This window comes from Nothobranchius furzeri, chromosome 16 (genome assembly GCF_043380555.1).
Source record: "Nothobranchius furzeri strain GRZ-AD chromosome 16, NfurGRZ-RIMD1, whole genome shotgun sequence".
NCBI classification, from domain to species: domain Eukaryota; kingdom Metazoa; phylum Chordata; class Actinopteri; order Cyprinodontiformes; family Nothobranchiidae; genus Nothobranchius; species Nothobranchius furzeri.
The window spans coordinates 37,894,517-37,912,308 of NC_091756.1; the positions used below are offsets into that span (position 1 = coordinate 37,894,517).

Sequence of the window (17,792 nt, forward strand, 5' to 3'; positions counted from 1 at the left end):
ACTCAAAGCTGCCTTTGTGTCTCTAATAAATCTATTTTTAAAAACAAGCAGAAGCTGTACGCTTGTTTTGGTTGTGATACAGGATGTTATATGTGCTTGAAATCCTCAACAGTTGGTATTATTTAGGTTAGTTAAAAGTATTTAATTATTTGGGGGATTCAAAGGTGTTTTGAACTGTAACTGAATGTGGTTATAACACTGTAACATTTAGTTTTAGGAGAGGAGGAAGTGAAATTATAATTAAAGCATTTATAGTTACTATTCATAGGTGCAGATCATCACCAGTTTAAGGCTGGGAATGTTGAAAACTCACATTTAAAGGGCTTGATTTTGATTTTGGCAATGGTGTAAGAATAAAACTTGCACACAATTGTGCTTTCCACTAGATGGTACTGTATTTCCTCCTAATTTCAGTAGTGTCTTAAAAGTACACTCCTTCCATATAGTACACATCTGCTTCACAGAAGGCTTTTATGAGTAGTTTTAATAGGTCCATCTATGACAAAAGCTTATTTTAAAGGAAATGTACAGGTTTTATGGATTTGTAGACGTAGTAAAGTCATACCATAAACATCACATCATTAAAATGATCTGTAAATCTGGTGGAGCATACCTTATAGATGTTTGAAAAAAAAGTTAAACCTATTGGTCGCTGATTTAGATCTTTAATTTGTCCCAAATTATGAATTAGATGAAGTGAAGCAAATTTTCCACAATTTCTTCTTTTGGTGTAGAAATTAAATATTCAAGCTGATTGTAAATAATCATATTAACTATGTCCAGTCTTCAGAAGGTCATATTTGTATGTATTAATAAGCTTAGAGCATACAATATTTAGAAAACAAAGTGTGGAGGAATAAACATGCAGCTAAACTTGCAGCAACCTGAATGCACATCTAATTGGTGGAGGGGGTGAAAAGTTTATGCAACTTTAACTTAATGAAATTCAAATTATATTGAACTCAAATGTGATCTGACTAGATAAAATCTTTTTACATAAATGTTTAGAATATTGCAACATGGTTAAAGCCACAGTGTAATATTTTTACCTGTTTACCATCAAATTCTGAGTATCCAGTTCACAAACTTGTCCTTTTTCATTAATATTTCTGACCAACATCAATTCTAAATATTCCTCACAGGTTGAAATTCAACATTTTTAGATATATAAACTGTGGTTGATATTCTATGGCCATGTGCCAACTTGAAGATCTAGCCAAATGGAGTCGAAACGTTGTCAATTAGCTATGGGGCAGCTGAACAAAGCAATCCTAACACTAAGTAAAGGAAAATAAGGGAACTGAGAGCCAAACAACTGGAAACTGAAAGAGAAAATGCTCAAGCAGTTAATTGGAGAGCACTAAAATGATTGGGTTGTGGACGCTGACACCTGAGGAGGGACAGGCTGAACTGTTGGGAGGCCCAGATTGGACTGACCTGATGGCTGGAGTGAAAGCTGGATGACATTTTTAGTCTTTTAGATGTGTGGGCTACTGTAGCTGCAACCGTTACTCTGAACTGTATGATAAAGGATCTAACATTTTTACCATGATGTCTGGATTTCACACACAAGGCATTTAAAGTCCAATTCAGATCTTTAAATCAATTTGTTTGCATTTTAATCGAAAATTAACTAAATGGTTTTAATGTCATGTTTGCAAAACTGTGCAGAACATTGTTTGAAATTCACTTTCTATAAGTCAGTATTCGATCAGGAGGTAGAGCGGGTTGTCCAGTAATCAGAAGTTTGCCAGCTAGAACCCAGCTCCCAGCAGAGAATTCTGCCGTTGTGCCCTCGGGCAAGACACTTAACCCTCCCTTTCTGCTGCCGGTGGTCAGAGTGACCATGGAGCCAGTGCTCTGCAGCCTCGCCTCTGTCAGTGTGCCCCAGGGCAGCTGTGGCTACATTATAGCTCATCATCATCTGTGTGTGTGTGTGTGTGTGTGTGTGTGTGTGTGTGTGTGTGTGTGTGTGTGTGTGTGTGTGTGTGTGTGTGTGTGTGTGTGTGTGTGTGTGTGTGTGTGTGAGAGAGAGAGAGAGAGAGAGAGAGATACACTGTAATGTAAAGCGCTTTGGAGTCCTCTGGCTCTGAAAGGTGCTACACGTGTGCGGGTCATTTATCAGAATTGCAGAGGATGATAATTTCACTAGAAAAGACTTTCTTTTCTTTCTTTCTTTAGGTTGCTGATCATTCATTCATTCATAATTCGTTCATTCTTTCATTCATTCATCTTAACAGCTTTGTCCTGAAAAATGAACAATAATGAAATCAGCAGCAGTAATAAGAATATATATATATATTTATTTATTTATTTATTTATTTATTTATTTATAGGAACATCCATCAAAGAAACTAAACAGAACCCACTGACTAAAATCATATTCACTTACTTTTATACCAGTTCAACACTCACTCATTAGTTGTTTCTGGAACTGGTTTTGGTCAAAAATGTGACAACCAAACTTTCTTCTTTCCCACGTATAGACAAACTAAAAAGTTCATATTGAAATTCACAGTTATGTACAGCTGACAAGAATATCAGCAGCTCCTTTTAAACTTCTACTGAGGACAGAGATTGTATGTTGTATGGGTCTATAAAAGGAGAAACATCCACTTTAATACTCTCTATGATTATCAGTGATTTCTGACTGGACCATTAACATGACCAGAGTTGTATGTGATTTGATTTACAGCTTCGTGTTGAAGTGCACCAACTGGCTTTGGAGTTTAGTAATTGGTTAGAGTTGATCTTGAGATACAAACATAACAATAATATTGATTGCTAAATAAATCCCAACCTGCAAATGGTAATTGTGCAGGAAAGGCTTCTGTGCTCACGTGGGACACATCAAATGAACGATGATGGAAAACGCTAAAAGGGAACTTTAGCAAAGTGATGAACAAACCTTCAATGGGTGATCAAATGACCTGAGAGCTTCAGCTCCTTCCTGTCGCTGATTTAGATCTTTTATTTGTTTAGGAATGATGGATCGCATTCAGGAAGTAACACGAGAGCCAAAAAGCATGATACGGTTATTTAAATCTGTATTACACGTCTTTTAACTGCGAAACAATCCAAACAATAAGATTCAGAAAATCAATTATGCTACACTGTCTTTAATAAGCACAGAAAATCAGAACCGTTTCAGTTTATTAGTCTGTTGGTGACTTATTCATTGTGTTATCGTAAGCACGACGCAGCAGATCCTTCTGTTCTATAGCGTCATAAATAAACAAATCAATTTTTTTGTCTGCCTTTTACTCAAGCAGGAAATGTGCCATGATTTACGTCTGATGAGATGGACCCAGTGGGCTCTCCCAACTGATTAATTACAGGAGCTTCAATTGATTTACTCCCATTGGTTTGCTGTTCTGTATATTAAAATACTAGAGAAGACATTAAAGTCATCTCAGATCGGAAGGGAGAAAACCACTAATCAATAACACCAGATTGTTTTTTATACACGCTCATTTTCTTTCTCACTGCTAAAGAAGTGATCTGAGACATCAGATGAATTTCACAAACTGTATGGAAAGCGAATTAAGTATTAAATATAAGGTTACAAAAGTTCAGTTGAGCTTCCTTAAGCTAAATAATAACAATGGACTTGGTCGTGTTTTGGATGGATAATGTGTTTGTTTTTACCCATTGAAAGCATGTTTGGGCTGACAATGTTTACTTCTTTCACAATCTGACGTATGATTTTATTTCATTTTAACTTCCTGTATTTTACTATCACCACACAACTAAATGATATAACTGGTCAGATGTATGAAAAAGAAAAAGTAATGCAACGGGCTTTGTTTTGGATTAATGACTAGACAGACTAGAATGGAATAGAATAACACTTAACAATAAGTGTCCCTTTCAAAAGTTAATTATTGCATTATTAAGCATTAATAAACTATTAAATAAAGTGTTTCCATGAAAAGTTTGTGCTGTTTGAAAATAACCTACTTAACATTTTTGACACAATGTTGTAATTTTCTGTACCCAGAAGGTAGTAACGATGCAACATTAGTACAAACAAAGAAAATAAAAATGGATTTAATATATTTCAATACTTCTCATTATCCCAAGAGAATTCATTCACTCACTTATTTGCACTCTGGTAGTGATGGTGAACCACATGATTACCACAGCAGCCATGGGGCCGCCTGACAGATGCAAGGCTACCATTTGGCACCATCAACCCTTCTGAACACTACCAACATAGGCTAGGTAGGTGAAGTGTCTTGCCCAAGGACACAAACCGGTAACCTTCTGACTACTCGCTCTGCCTCCTGAGTCACATGAGCCACTGCTGCTCAGGATGCTTAAGCTTGGTTTATGCTTGACGCATTCACTTTCCTCTTAGTGATGCGGCTCGCGGATGGAACGCGCTTCACAACTCGCAGCGTTTATGGTTCATGCGGCTTGTCTCTATACGGTGAGCCAATATTCTCCCAAACTGAACGGGGCAGCATGGAGCTCTACATCCTTCATCCACCACTACACCATAGTAGAAGTAGAAATTACTGTTGTTTACAACATGGCATTTCAGCATTTTTAACAGCGTCCTCGTCTTTTCCGACAGTGCGAGCTATTTCTCTCCAAGAATTATTAACAACATGTTGATCACGGTGATCTCTGAGAGCTGAATCATACAAATGTCTGTATTTACGAACCTCTGTCATACTAGTTCTTGCCGGTCCGCCATGTTTTTCCCCGTCCGACCGTCCGCGTGGTTAGAAATTTTCCTAGGTGCACATTGCAGAAATTTTGGGCCGTGCGGAGGCGCGGTGGAGGGGCGTGGTTGTTAAAATGACGCAATTTCGCCGCACGGAGCCGTGCGAACCTCGCGGACGCGTCAAGCACAAACCAACCTTTAGGATGCACGTAGCAACTTAGCAGAAGATGAAATGGTGACTATCTCCAGCTGTCTTCGGGCAAGCAGGCGGGTGCACCTTGGACAGGTTGCCAGTCCATCGCAGGACAACACAGATACACACAGGACAAATAACCATGCACACACACACCTAAGGATCCTTTTAGACCAATCAACCTGACAGTCATACTTTTGGACTGTGGGAGGAAACTGGAGTACCCACCATAATCTAATCTAATTAAAATATTCAAGGAAATTTATGGTTTTTGTTTATCACTTTTATGGTTTGTTCAGAAAAAAGTGCTTTACACTGCAATCCTAACCCAGCCACTCACACTTCATGCCCCTGATTTAGACATCGAATGCCTATAGGGAGGAAGTCAGAGCTGAACAACTGACCTGCTAGTCCCTGCTCTCTACAGCTGACCCTAAGTGTAAAATAGTCTTACAATTACTAAACTTTACATGCAAAGTTCCTCATTTATTTATTTGTTTGTTTGTTTGTTTGTATGTTTAATAACCCCTTCATATCAATTAGCACCCACCAAAAATCTGATTTGTTTCCTGTTTGTTTTTGGCATTAACACAAACTGATAGTAAAGTTATTTTAAACCATCCCAACTTCTGTGTTGAAGCAATTTTAGATAAAGAAGAGGCAAACGTGATTTTATTCTGCGCCAGATTTCAATTATATTTTGTGCTATTTGGTGAGCGACTGGAGTGCTTTGAAATTTTTTTCTTTTCTTTTTTTTTTTTTTTTGGGGGGGGGGGGGGGGTTGAAACAAACAAATCCGATCGTCCTTCAGTCTGAGACATGAACTGGTTTTGTAACTTATCTCAGTGGCTTGGATCATGTTGTCATTTAGATTTTCCTTGATGCAGATTGAATCTATTGAGGAGATTAAGATAATTGTGCGCACGCCCGCTTGACGTCACGCACCCAATGCACGCGCTGTACCATGAGCTTAGTTTAGCGTCAGAGTGGAGGATAGTCCGGATCAGACGGAGTGGTTTTCTCTGCACCTGCACGGATGTTTTCAGCTTTTGGGATACAAATGAACGTTTTCTCTCCAGGATGTTGGTAGAAAGTTTCAAACTGAATCACTATATTTAGTTAGAGTCCCCGCAACTGACTCGTTTGCTGTTTATTTTGATTTAATTTTATTTTATTTTTTAAGTTTTTCTTCTCATCGTCGGTGTGTGGGTTAGGGCTCACACCGGCGCAGACGGAATGAGGAGGAGGAGGACCGTCTGCGCTGATCCATGTGCTTATTTTGTTTTGGTCTGATTTCACACAGTGTGGGCTTTTTTGAATCTGCTGGACTCTCAGGTGGAAGAGGTGTGCGTCTCCTCTGTTGGATCTACAGGATGCATCATCAGCTCAGCCCTCATTGTGCGCAACCAGACAAGTGGATCGCTCTGAAAAGTTTTCTACATCTTGTATTCTAAGTGCACAACAGTTTGGAGCTCCAGAACCAACAAAATGATTTTAACTTTTGTCCTTACACTGTCCACCCTGGGTAAGTGGAACTTTCCTTTGCTGAAATGGTCATTTTTATATTCACTGTTTTTCCGTTTTTATTTTAATAAAATCACCCATGCGGCAATTCTGATCAATTGCACTCGCACAAGACAATAAAGTTGAGTTGATCAAATTTCTAAGAAAAAAAACAGTTCGTTTAAATGAAAATTTAGGACGTTCTCCAGCGTGTGCCAAATCCTTCTGTAGGCTACGTAAGAGTCACCAAATCCGTGTCACCATGTTTCCGTTACGCACAGATTTGGTGTTCACCTTGAAGGCTAGCGTCCCGGACCGTCCCGTCCGGCTGGACTGCGTGAAGGCCAGCGAGCAGTGTCTGAAGGGGTTCTCCTGCAGCACCAAGTACCGGACCATGAGACAGTGCGTGGCGGGGAGGGAAAGCAACTTCAGCGCGGTCACGGGTCCCGAGGCGCAGGGCGAGTGCCGCAGCGCAATAGACGCCGTGAAGCAGAGCTCCCTTTACAACTGCAGGTGCAGAAGGGGCATGAAGAAGGAAAAGAACTGTCTCCGGATCTTTTGGAGTATATTTCAAAGTTTGCAAGGTGATCTGAGAATAATGTCACACTCAAAACTAATAAAATGCACTTTTGTTTTGAGTTAGACATCTACCTGACAGACTGAAGATGTATATCTGTGTAATTTGCTATAAATTGCAAAAACATATCTTTGGAAGTATTAGGGGCAGCTTTAATGGCTGTGAGGGTTGAGGTTCAGCAGCCCCTGCAAAATGTGAAAGTGATAAGTAAGAAACAATTTGTAAATCAACTGCAGAAGCAAGACGAGGTTAACAAGGTACAGCTGTAAGTCTGGGCTGTTTATCATGATTGAAAACATCTTCATAAGTTCAGGACTAAACTGTGTTTCTGTGGCAAGTTGGTTCATTTCTAAATTAAGGAGATATTTTCTGAGTAAATGTAATAAGTCCTTTGTTATGTATCTGCTAAAACCCTGTAATGCTGCAGATTTATTTAACTGATGCACATTATGACCTGTTCTTATAGGCTCAGTCATAAAAGCAGTCATGTGAAACTGGACACATCTTCAATAGAAAGTGCAACATTACCTGGACTTAATTTTATTCTTTTCTTATTAAATATATAACTTTAAAAAATGTGTCTAAAGAGGAATGAAATGAGAAAGTCTAATGTATGTGATTTTGTCATTGAACATCAGAAGTAACACCCTGCACAAAACACTGTTGTTTTTAAGCCCCTTTCAGGGCACTGTTTAAATGACTCCTTCACTTTTACATGTAGGTAGGTAACCTGACTCCTTGTGGAAATCAGACCATGACCAACTTCTGGTATAAAACGACATAAATAGCCTAAAAAACTTGTTTTATGCCCATAGGACCCAATTTAGTCTAAATAATAATAATAATGCATTGAACTTATGTAGCACTTTTCAGGACACACAGACGCATTTAACCCACTCTCACATTCACACACTGCCAGTGATGGTAAGCTACTTTGTAGCCACAGCCACCCTGGGGTGGTCTGACAGAGGCGAGGCTGCCATTTGGCGCCGTTGGCTCCTCTGACCACCACCAACACATGCAAGTTGGGTGAAGTGTCTTGCCCAAGGACACAACAGCAGAATAACCCTGGAATTGAACCCATGACGCTCCGATCATGGGACAACCCTCTCTACATGGACGTAATTTTCACTTTAGAAGTGGGGGGGACACGGTGGTGGGGGTGGGGGGTGGGGGGTATCTTTACAGTATGCTCTAATGGGAAACAGGCTTCAACACAAACAGTTGTTTTCCACTTGATCCTAGAGCTCAACCAGTGTCAATTTAATATAGCGTAATATTGTTTTTGGATGGTAAAAAGTGCAGGGGTCAAAACTTGACTTTGGAAAAATTGGAAAAATGGAAAAATTACGTCCATGCCGCTCTACCACCTGAGCTACTGCTCCAAGAAGTTCCCAGAACCCAATCATGTCATAAAAGCAAGTGTGTACACACATTGAAAAAAATAATTGTTGACCATCTGTTTTGCCCCACAGGTAATGATTTACTGGAATACTCTCCATACGAGCCGGTCAATAGCCGGCTCTCAGACATCTTCCGCTTGGCTCCCATCATTGCTGGTAAGACATGTGTCCAAAGGTTTCAATTTGCGCAGTGTTAAGTCACCGTACATATCACTGACATTTCTCAGTTGCACTCCGTTTAAGTCGCCACATCGCTGCAACAAACCTGTCACTATATTTGACAACCATGTTTTATATTGCTGTCTGGTTTCAGCCTGTAGCTTTTAGCACCCATTATCTATCACAAAGCTTTTATCTGCCACTGTGACCCTCAGTACACAAAGCAGAATAATTTAGTAGATTTCAGCCCTCAAAGCAACGATGGGAGCTCTGTATGTTTTTCCTCTGTCACAGTGCTAATGCTGAGCCCGGCTTTTATGTGCTGGTTTTGAATTAATCACCCATTTAGAGCAGCGGTTCTTTTGTTTGAGCACCAGAAGCCAGTTGGAGCTGAATGTCGAGATTTTTTTAAGGGTAAAAAAACTAGTTTTCCATTGTAAATTTAAATGTCATACATGCCCACAAACGTCAGAGGTGGACCTGGGAGCACACACTCAGACAGGCATATATTTAGTTTCACAGAAGAGCAATTAACCATCTGTCTGCTTTCAATGGCTCAGCAGAAGTGGAGCTTCTGGAGCTCTCTGGCACCCCTCGGTGTTGGACTTTCTGAATGGAGGAGAGCATCTGCTGAACTGGCCAGCTACCATTTCAAAATTTGTATTTGTTTCTCTCTCTCCTACCCAGCCTTCCTGTTTGGCTCTTACTGTGATTGAGTCCACTTGGCATAGTACAGTGGCTCTGCTCCACAATGACATAATGCTTCATCGTGTTCCAAATCAAGAGTAAAGAAAACATTGTTGGAATACACAAATTTCTTCTGTACTGGAATATGACAGAACCAAGCAAACAAGTAATATTCAAGTGTTTCATTTACTGCAACTAAAGAAATTAATCTGAAGAAATTAGAAGGGCAACAGTTTGGCTTGAGACATGATCAGAAATCGGATTTCCTTATGCTCTTCTATCAAAATCAGTGGCTGAGAATATAAAAACCTGGCAGGAGAACTTACCAGTGTTTGATGCTATCTTTAAAACAAATAACCTCAATTTTCTTGATTACGAGATAAACTGGAATATGTAGCTGAAGCTGAGTATCATATAGGAGTGTGTTAAGGGGAGGGCGGGTATGTAACATCTAATGGGTTAGATATCACAAATCCATTTACTGTAAGTGACCTCATTCCTGTGTGAAACTAAGCCAAGCCTGGGGAAATCTGCATTGTGAAATAATGTGCAAGTGAATCAGGGTGAAATGGTCCTGAGTCATGTGATTCCTATCATTATGGTTGCGTTCAACACAATCTGAGCTTTGGAAGCAGAAACACATCGTTTAAAGTTCTCTTTACGATAAGAAACCTAAACACTTCATTTCAGGTGTCATTTAGTGATTCAAATCTTTTGAACGACTCTACAAAGTAAATGGTGAGAGCTGAGTCTTTGCAAAGAACTGCTCACCTTGTCCTTTAGTAATGTTTTACTAAAAGATAAAGGTAATATTGTCATTTAAAGTGATTAGAAAACTACCAGGCTGAATTAAATGTTTCTCGCCTACTTTCTGATAGCACAAAAATATCAACAATTGAGGATTTAGTGACATAATTGTTCAGATAAAAGCAGGAAGTGCTGCATTTAGAAAATACCAAACATCAATTGAAGTTACTATGGGTACCAAATTTTGTTTTATGAGTCTAGGCTTTGGATGTAAATCTATCATGATTTGTCAATTTTTTGGACACTAAGAGAAGTTGTTTATTATGAAAATATTATAGAAAATTTTGTATTTTATGTTCCATGAGGAAAATTACGTATGTTTCTTTTTTTTATTATCTTTATGTAAGTGTTTTGGTGACAAGGCAATTCCGGGCAAATACCTAGTAGACATTGACGGTGATTTACGTCCAAGTCACATCAAATAGTAACTGATCAAATGGTTTTATACCATGTGTAAAAGAAGGATATGTGTTAATGGTGTGGTTCACTGAAAAAACATTTCTTAATTATTATTTCAGATTTTAATCATTCACTCTGAGTTTTTCATGCAGGCTGAACATGAAAATTGTCTCCTACACCTATCTCCTGCTTTAGCTTCTGATGGAAAATAGACAGTGAAACTCTAGGATTTGAAAAGCCTCACACTGTCACTTAACATTCATGGACTCACCCATCTTGACTCACGACGGGGAAGGTTGTTGTTGGTTTAGCATCCAGGAAACAGCAGAGAATGTGTCGGCCAGTAGAAGTTAACTGTTAGCATTTGCAACTTCACGACACGGCAGAATTCCTCCAGGCTTGTGTTATTTGTGGAGATAAAACATCAATGTTGCAAAGCAAACAAAGACAGTGGTAGAGTCAAGTTACTGTTAGCCAATCAGAGGTCAGATGTCCAAATATCAGGAAATAAGACTCCAAATCCTGATGGCTAAAACCAGGGTTTCCCCAGAAAATAAGTAAAGCTTGGCACATTCAGCTGTGTGTGTGTGTGTGTGTGTGGGGGGGGGGGGGGGGGGGTGCACGCTCCATCCTGCAGCGCTCCTCCATGACAGCGGGGGTAGGGGGGTTGCACACATTCCACTGCTGTTTCTCACCAGTATCAGCTGATGGAGAGCTCTAGTTTCGTTGTGCCGTTCGTAGGTAGGCTTAGCCTGGCAGGTGGCCAAGCAAAGCCTGGTGAGCCGCCAGGCTTATAAAGAGCTGGGGGAAACCCCGGCTGAAACTCAGATCTGATGTGGCTAAGTTCCTGAGACAGGCACACCAGGAACATGCAGAGGCCTACTAGAGACTACTGCATATGCATTGATTAAATGAGTGAGCCACATCTTTAAGGGTCAGGTTAAATCTGCTGTTACTATATATATATATATATATATATATATATATACATATATATATATATACATATATATATATATATATATATATATATATATATATATATATATATATATATATATATATATATATATGTATATATAGTAATGGTGAAATGTATTATTCAAACCAAAATCTTTGACATCTAACCCCTCCAAACCACTAACTAAGATGGTGGTTTCCAGGAACAGCTGAAATGAAACTTCATCATGCATGAATCAATAAAACTGATCACTTCCTGACACTGAATTCCAAAGACGTAACATAATACAACTGCGCAGGGTGATGGAAAATAAAAAATCCTGATTGACACATAACTAATTCTGCACTGTGGCTTTAACAATTAAAGCATACATTAATTCATCTGCAAAGCATATGAAGAGTTCAGGAAAGTAAGACTGTAGCATTTGTGATTTATGGTAATCCTCAAGACACTCCAAAATAAAGAAAAGCTCTTAGAAGAAATGCTATCACATGTGGCCCAACCACTAATACCAGCATCACTCCAGTCCTCTCAGTTTTTCCTCCTATCTCATTAGTAGTCTCTCAAAGGATGCAGCCACTGAACAAGAAATGAAGCTTGACATGATTATTTTCCACTACAAGGATCCCAAGGATAATTCAGTTGGTCTTGATGCCTGAAGCAACAAATTAAGCAGCATGGGTTGTCTACGGCCGGTCCAGTCTGCCTGTGAACTGTTCCCAGTGTGAAGACTCTGACTATCACACGTTAAAATCTGCTGAACATTTCTGCACCAGAGTGACTTTAATCAGCTGCAGGCTTTTCATTTATAAGCTTCCCTTTTATTTTTCTTCTGCGCTTCTTTGACCACAGAATAGCTCCATTTATTCTAGCATGAGTTGTGAGACGTAAGTTTGACATGTTTATGTTTTCACCTAGTGAAATTGTACAAGTACTACTAAGAAGTCAAATCAATTAAAAGTTTTTCATGTGGTCATTTTACCAAGTTGAATTTTTTCTTATGCATAACTATGTGATCACATTTGGGCTTTAGTTGCTACATGTGATTGATTGATTGATTGATTGATTGATTGATTGATTGATTGATTGATTGATTGATTGATTGATAAATACAAATTAAACTAACAATCTGTAGTTTTGTTTTGTTTTGTTTGGTGCTTAAAAAGTTTGGGATCAATTAATGTGAAGACTTTTTTAAATTGACGTGATTTATAGTTGTTTTCTTTTTGCTTGTTTTGTTTGATTTTTTTAGGGTTAAGGGTAGGGTCTAGTCTAATTTATACTTCTCCGTCAGCTTTGTGAGGGAGTGACACACATGTAGTTAACAGCCTCTGCGAGCCCATCAGAGACCCCTTGAGCCGATGCATAATGGCGTTGCGTGTCTCCGTACAGACGCAAACAGAAGTATGAATTTAGGCTTCAGGGGTAGGGGAAGAGTGACCACCATTTTTCACTATGTAACTTTCCTTTAAAATAATCCTAAATGCACTTTGTATGCTTAACAGTACACATTTATGAGCAATAATTGTCAAAAACCTAAAGCTTACTGACTCTTCTGGGCAATAATCCACCTTCTTTAGGGTCAAAGGAATGTATTTGAATTTATAGGACCAATATCATGCTATTTTACACCTTTCAGAGCAAAGATAGACAAAATATATGATAAAATATTACCGTTGGAACTATTGAGATGGCTTTTTTTATGAAATAGATACATGAAATATGACATTTTTGTGAACTATTCCTGTTCTGAAAATCTAAGAAAGAAAAAAAATAAAAAATAAAAAAGTCAAGAGGTGTTTCACAAGAATTAAAACAAAATATATATAAAAGATTAAATAAAAACAAGCAGATTGAAAAATATGGTTTAAATGAGATAAAAATAATTGTGATTAAAGAATATAAGGAGAAGGAAAGAGAAAATTAATAGGAAAGAGAAAAATCGGTGGATCCCAGGAAAAGCGGAATAGGTAGAAAGAGCAGAATAAGGTAGTAAGAAGGAAGTGATGAAGGTCACACCAAAGCCAGCCTGAACAGGTGAGTTTCAGCTGCTTTTAAAGGAGACCACTGAGTCCACTGATCTCAGGGAGAGAGTTCCAGAGTTTTGGGGCCAAAGCAGCAAATGATCTATCACCTTTGGTCTTAAAGTTAAAGTCCCATTAGTCATCATCACACACTGGTGAAATTCATCTCCACATTTGACTCATCCCCGCGGGGAGCAGGGGAGCTGCAGCTGGGGCTGCGCTTGGAAACTATTTGGTGGATTAACCCCCCAATCCAACTCCTTGAAGCTGAGTGTCAAGCAGGGAGGCATTGCGTCCCATTTTTAAAGTCTTTGGTATGACCTGACTGGGATTTGAATCCAATCTCCCAGAAGGTTTAGAGACAGTAAGAAGAGCTGTGTCAGTAGGATGAGCTCTACTGAAACCCAACTGGTAACTACCATAGATGTGCAGTAGTGAGTTGTTTAGCAGTAGCAGAGGATGCAAGCGCCCAGCCCATAACCAGAGGTTGCAGATTCAAGTCTCACTCATTCTGTTGCAGTTGTGTCCTTGAGGAGGACACTCCACCCGCCTCCTAATGGTGGTGGAAGGGACCGGTGGCGCCTGAGTACGGTAGCCTCACCCCCGTCAGAGCACCTCAGGGAAACTGTGGCTACATCGTAGCTCATCATCACCAGTATGTGAATGTGTGTGAATGGGATGCGCCAATCTGATCATGTGATCCGAAATCTGGCCCGATCATTTGATTTTCAAACGACTGTAATCCTATGAAAAGATCGGATTTTAACTTATAAAACAACATGACTTTTTTAAATTCATCTTGGGTTAGAGATTTTCAAACAGAATCAAAATGGCTTAGTCTTCATTTGAAAAACTTCCTCTACATAAAAATGTTTTGTTTCTTGCATGAAAACAACATAACGTCCCATGGCAGGCAAGTATTCAGACACCACGTAGCCATTAGCTAGCAAGCTAAGGCAGAGCTAACACAGCTTCTCAGGAGAGAGAAAGATCTGCAGTTTGGTGGTATTTTAAACCAGATAGTGGAGGCAGTGCAACAGACATTTGCAATGTTTGCATGTTGGGTATTTAACATGGTGTAAAAGAAGGAGCTGCATGATACACAGCCTTAAAAAACTACTTCCTCTTTCGGCATTTCCCTTCAGACACAAAAGTCAGTCACCTATATCCATGATGTCCCAATTTGCCACTAACAACCCCAGTTCAGAGCGGCAACTCTCTCAACAAAAACACAGAGCCAGTCGACAGAAAAAGATATGCCAATAGCAAAAAGAAATTGCTGAATGACTGCAAAATATCAGGGTTTCTATGTCACCAGTAGCAGCAGAGCCACCCGCATTAGCAACGGTGTTGAAAGGTACAGGTGCAGTGAAAAATCGGCCTGCTGGCTGTGGTGCCACATGTCTGCCCCATCGCAGGAGCGTGCAATGCTCAATAGAGCCGCATAATGAGGACAGTTTGAAATATGAGCAACATTTTATCAATGTACTTCCTGAACAAGTGATATTTGTGGCAGATTAACTAAAGAAAGAACCTAAATAATAATAAAAATAAACTTAAAGGACAACTTGGATGCGTTCTTTTTTCTTGTTATTTTAATATTTTGCTGAAGGATCACATCCGACTTGGTTTCGGCAGATACTCAAAATCAAATTAATCAGATCAGGAGCAAAACATGTGATTGGAACATCCCTGTCAGTGCACCCCAGGGCAGCTGTGGCTACATTGTAGCTCATCACCATCAGTGAGTGAAGGATGAATGATATGCTGTAGTGTTAAGCTTTGGAGTCCTCTGACTCTGAAAGGAGCTATACAAGTGCAGGTCATTTATCATTCATAATATTTACTGTAGTCTTTCTAGATAATGCTACTGTTCCTAATGGCAATAAACCCAGTTTTGTGACATTAGTTGAAAAAACTGATTTAAAATTTTTTAAACAGAGAGACAAGGAGACCAGTGACACAGAACTGATGAGGGCAATCTAGAAGAGGGGCTTTTCTGTTGCTCGAATGCTGAAACTAGAGTGTAATGTGTATTCTAGCTGATATATTTTCTTACAATAATAATCAACTAAGGTTTTAGTTCTGTTTTTTTTTTTGTTGTTGTTTTATTTTTTGCTGAGAACCATTTTCTTGACATTTATTTCATGCTTGAAAAAAAAGCATGTCACTGAAATAGATGGCAGGTGGCTGCAGGGTGGCTCAAGTCAAGACTGAGATACGTTGACGTGCATCTCGTGTGGATGCTCCAATCTTTTAACATGAGGTGGAAATTATTTTGCTCTGCAGATCCCGCTCTCATGCTATGCTGCTTCTGTGATGCTGGTCTTATTCACTGGAAAAGATGGCTTAGAAGTGAGCTCAGTCTATGAGATTCAAATATGACCAAAAGTTTTCAATAGCTGACATGTTATATTAGGGTACTCCTGCTAATTTATGCAAAATTGAATATTTTATACAAATCCTGCTAAGAATGTAATTGTCTACTGGCTGTTTTCAAACCACATACGCATGCTCACAAACAGAAAGCCATTTAAATCCAGACTCTCACTTCCAGCTTACTCTGCCACTCTGACACATATGACTGTTGGTGGAAGATGAAGGCTCAGTTAAATGGCTTGAAAAACAGAAATTTGTCACCTAGATGAATGTACCTGATGTCTGAGCCATGACAGGCTGAGTGCAGGGAGCCAAGTGGGTATGCAAGTGTAAGTGAAGCAGGCGGTGGCTAATCATAGCTTTGAGATAAGGAAATAAAGTGCTGTGGAGGGGGGGACATAGGATGATGTTTACAGACAGGCATAACATTATTTTATATCAGCTAACATCTCCCTTTATTTGTTAATGCAAACATGTACACAGACCCGTTATTAGTAGTAGTCAATGCACAATACTGGTAAACACCCCTTTTTCGCACATATTCTTTAAATTTAAAATCACAGCCTGCCTCTGGATGATGTCCAGCACAGTGGAGATTGTGCTTTCCTTTCACTGATCGTTTGGTTAACTACCATAAAATGATGATACTTTTTAATACAATGTTCTTTGAAAAGTGGAGTTATTCTTCAGAATAGTTTTTATAAAAACATCTAAATAATTTTGCAAATAGAAGGTATTGTCATAAAGTCTGTAATGTTTCTTTATTTTTCTTCTGTTTTCAAGCTTAATAACTATTTGCTGAAACCAAAAATTTTAAAGGCCAATTTCCCTGAGAAACCATTTTTTTACTTGTTATTTTTGAAGTATCACTCAGAGTTTAACATACAGGCTTACTGTGAAAATTATCTTACTCCTATTTCCTGCCTCAGCAGCTGATAGAAAATTGATGGGAAAATGCTCATATTGGAAAAATCTGTGAAATTTGCACGTCATATTGTCAAATTAGCATTCATGGTTTCACCCATCTTGGCTCGCGACATGGAAGGCTGTTACATGCTACATGTAGCTAGGCAGCTAACAAACAACCAAAACAAACAGAAGAATCTTCACCCAAGACTTGCTTTTCTTGTCTGAAGATGCTTATTAATGTTTTATCACTGCAAAATGCAGAAAAAAGAAACACTTAGCAGTTAGCCCAGCTTAGCATGTGCACACAGGACATTTTATCAAATAAGTACCTTTAACACACAGCCAAACATTTCCTAAACTCATCGATAGTCACACATTTAAATGTTCTCCAAGGCACGAACATATAAAGCTCTTTCAGCATGTTTGTGAGCCTCTCTTGTATCTGCCTAAATGCAAACAGCGTAATAGACACAACACGTCAGTGATAGGTCTGAGGTGAGAGCACTCACTCTGTCGCATTTCTGCACAGAGAATAACAATCACAAAGATTGTTTGAGACAGAGATGTCTTACTTTGATTAGTTTTCAACACCCATACCGTATACCAATTTATTTATAAAACACATTGAAAAACAACATGGCAGCTGACCAAGGTGCTGTACAAATACAAGGACTAGAACACAATAAATGAAACAGGTAGCACAATCAACAATAAAGCAATAAAAGAGAACGTTAATGATGAGAAAACCCCAGGTCGTATAAGTAAGTCTTGACTGACTAAAACCAGGGGAGAGGCAGTGCCTGTCTAACAGAGAGGGGGGAGTGTATTCCAGACAGTGGGCACAGCAAACATTAAAGTCCACTCCCCTCCGCCATTTGTATTTCATAGAGGGGGCACTGAGCTAAAGATGATCAGAGGATCCCCGTGCCCAATTCGGCATGTACGGAGTAATCAAGTCAGATATATGCTGGGTCAAGGTCACTCAACAAAGGTCAGGATCTTGAACTTGACTCGAAAGTTTACAGGTAGCCAATGAAGATGTGTCAGGACAGGAGTAATGTGATTGTGCCTGTTGGTATTAGTCAGGAACCTAGCTGCAGCGATCTGGACCGCCTGCAG

At 39.2% G+C, this 17,792-nt stretch overlaps 1 protein-coding gene across 2 annotated transcripts in view; it reads left to right on the plus strand.

Annotated features, from left to right (window-relative positions):
• Positions 1 to 17,792, plus strand: part of gfra1b (gdnf family receptor alpha 1b) — a 101,405-nt gene that overhangs the window by 58,784 nt on the left and 24,829 nt on the right. Inside the window, exons 2-4 of one of the 2 annotated variants that reach the window (XM_070545630.1) lie at positions 6,169 to 6,390; positions 6,650 to 6,952; positions 8,421 to 8,504. In XM_070545630.1, coding sequence (XP_070401731.1) covers positions 6,354 to 6,390; positions 6,650 to 6,952; positions 8,421 to 8,504 — 424 coding nt within the window. In that variant the 5' untranslated portion in view covers positions 6,169 to 6,353. Of the gene's footprint in view, positions 1 to 5,721; positions 6,391 to 6,649; positions 6,953 to 8,420; positions 8,505 to 17,792 lie in introns of those variants that run through there. The other variant, XM_015963143.3, reaches the window with a different exon arrangement.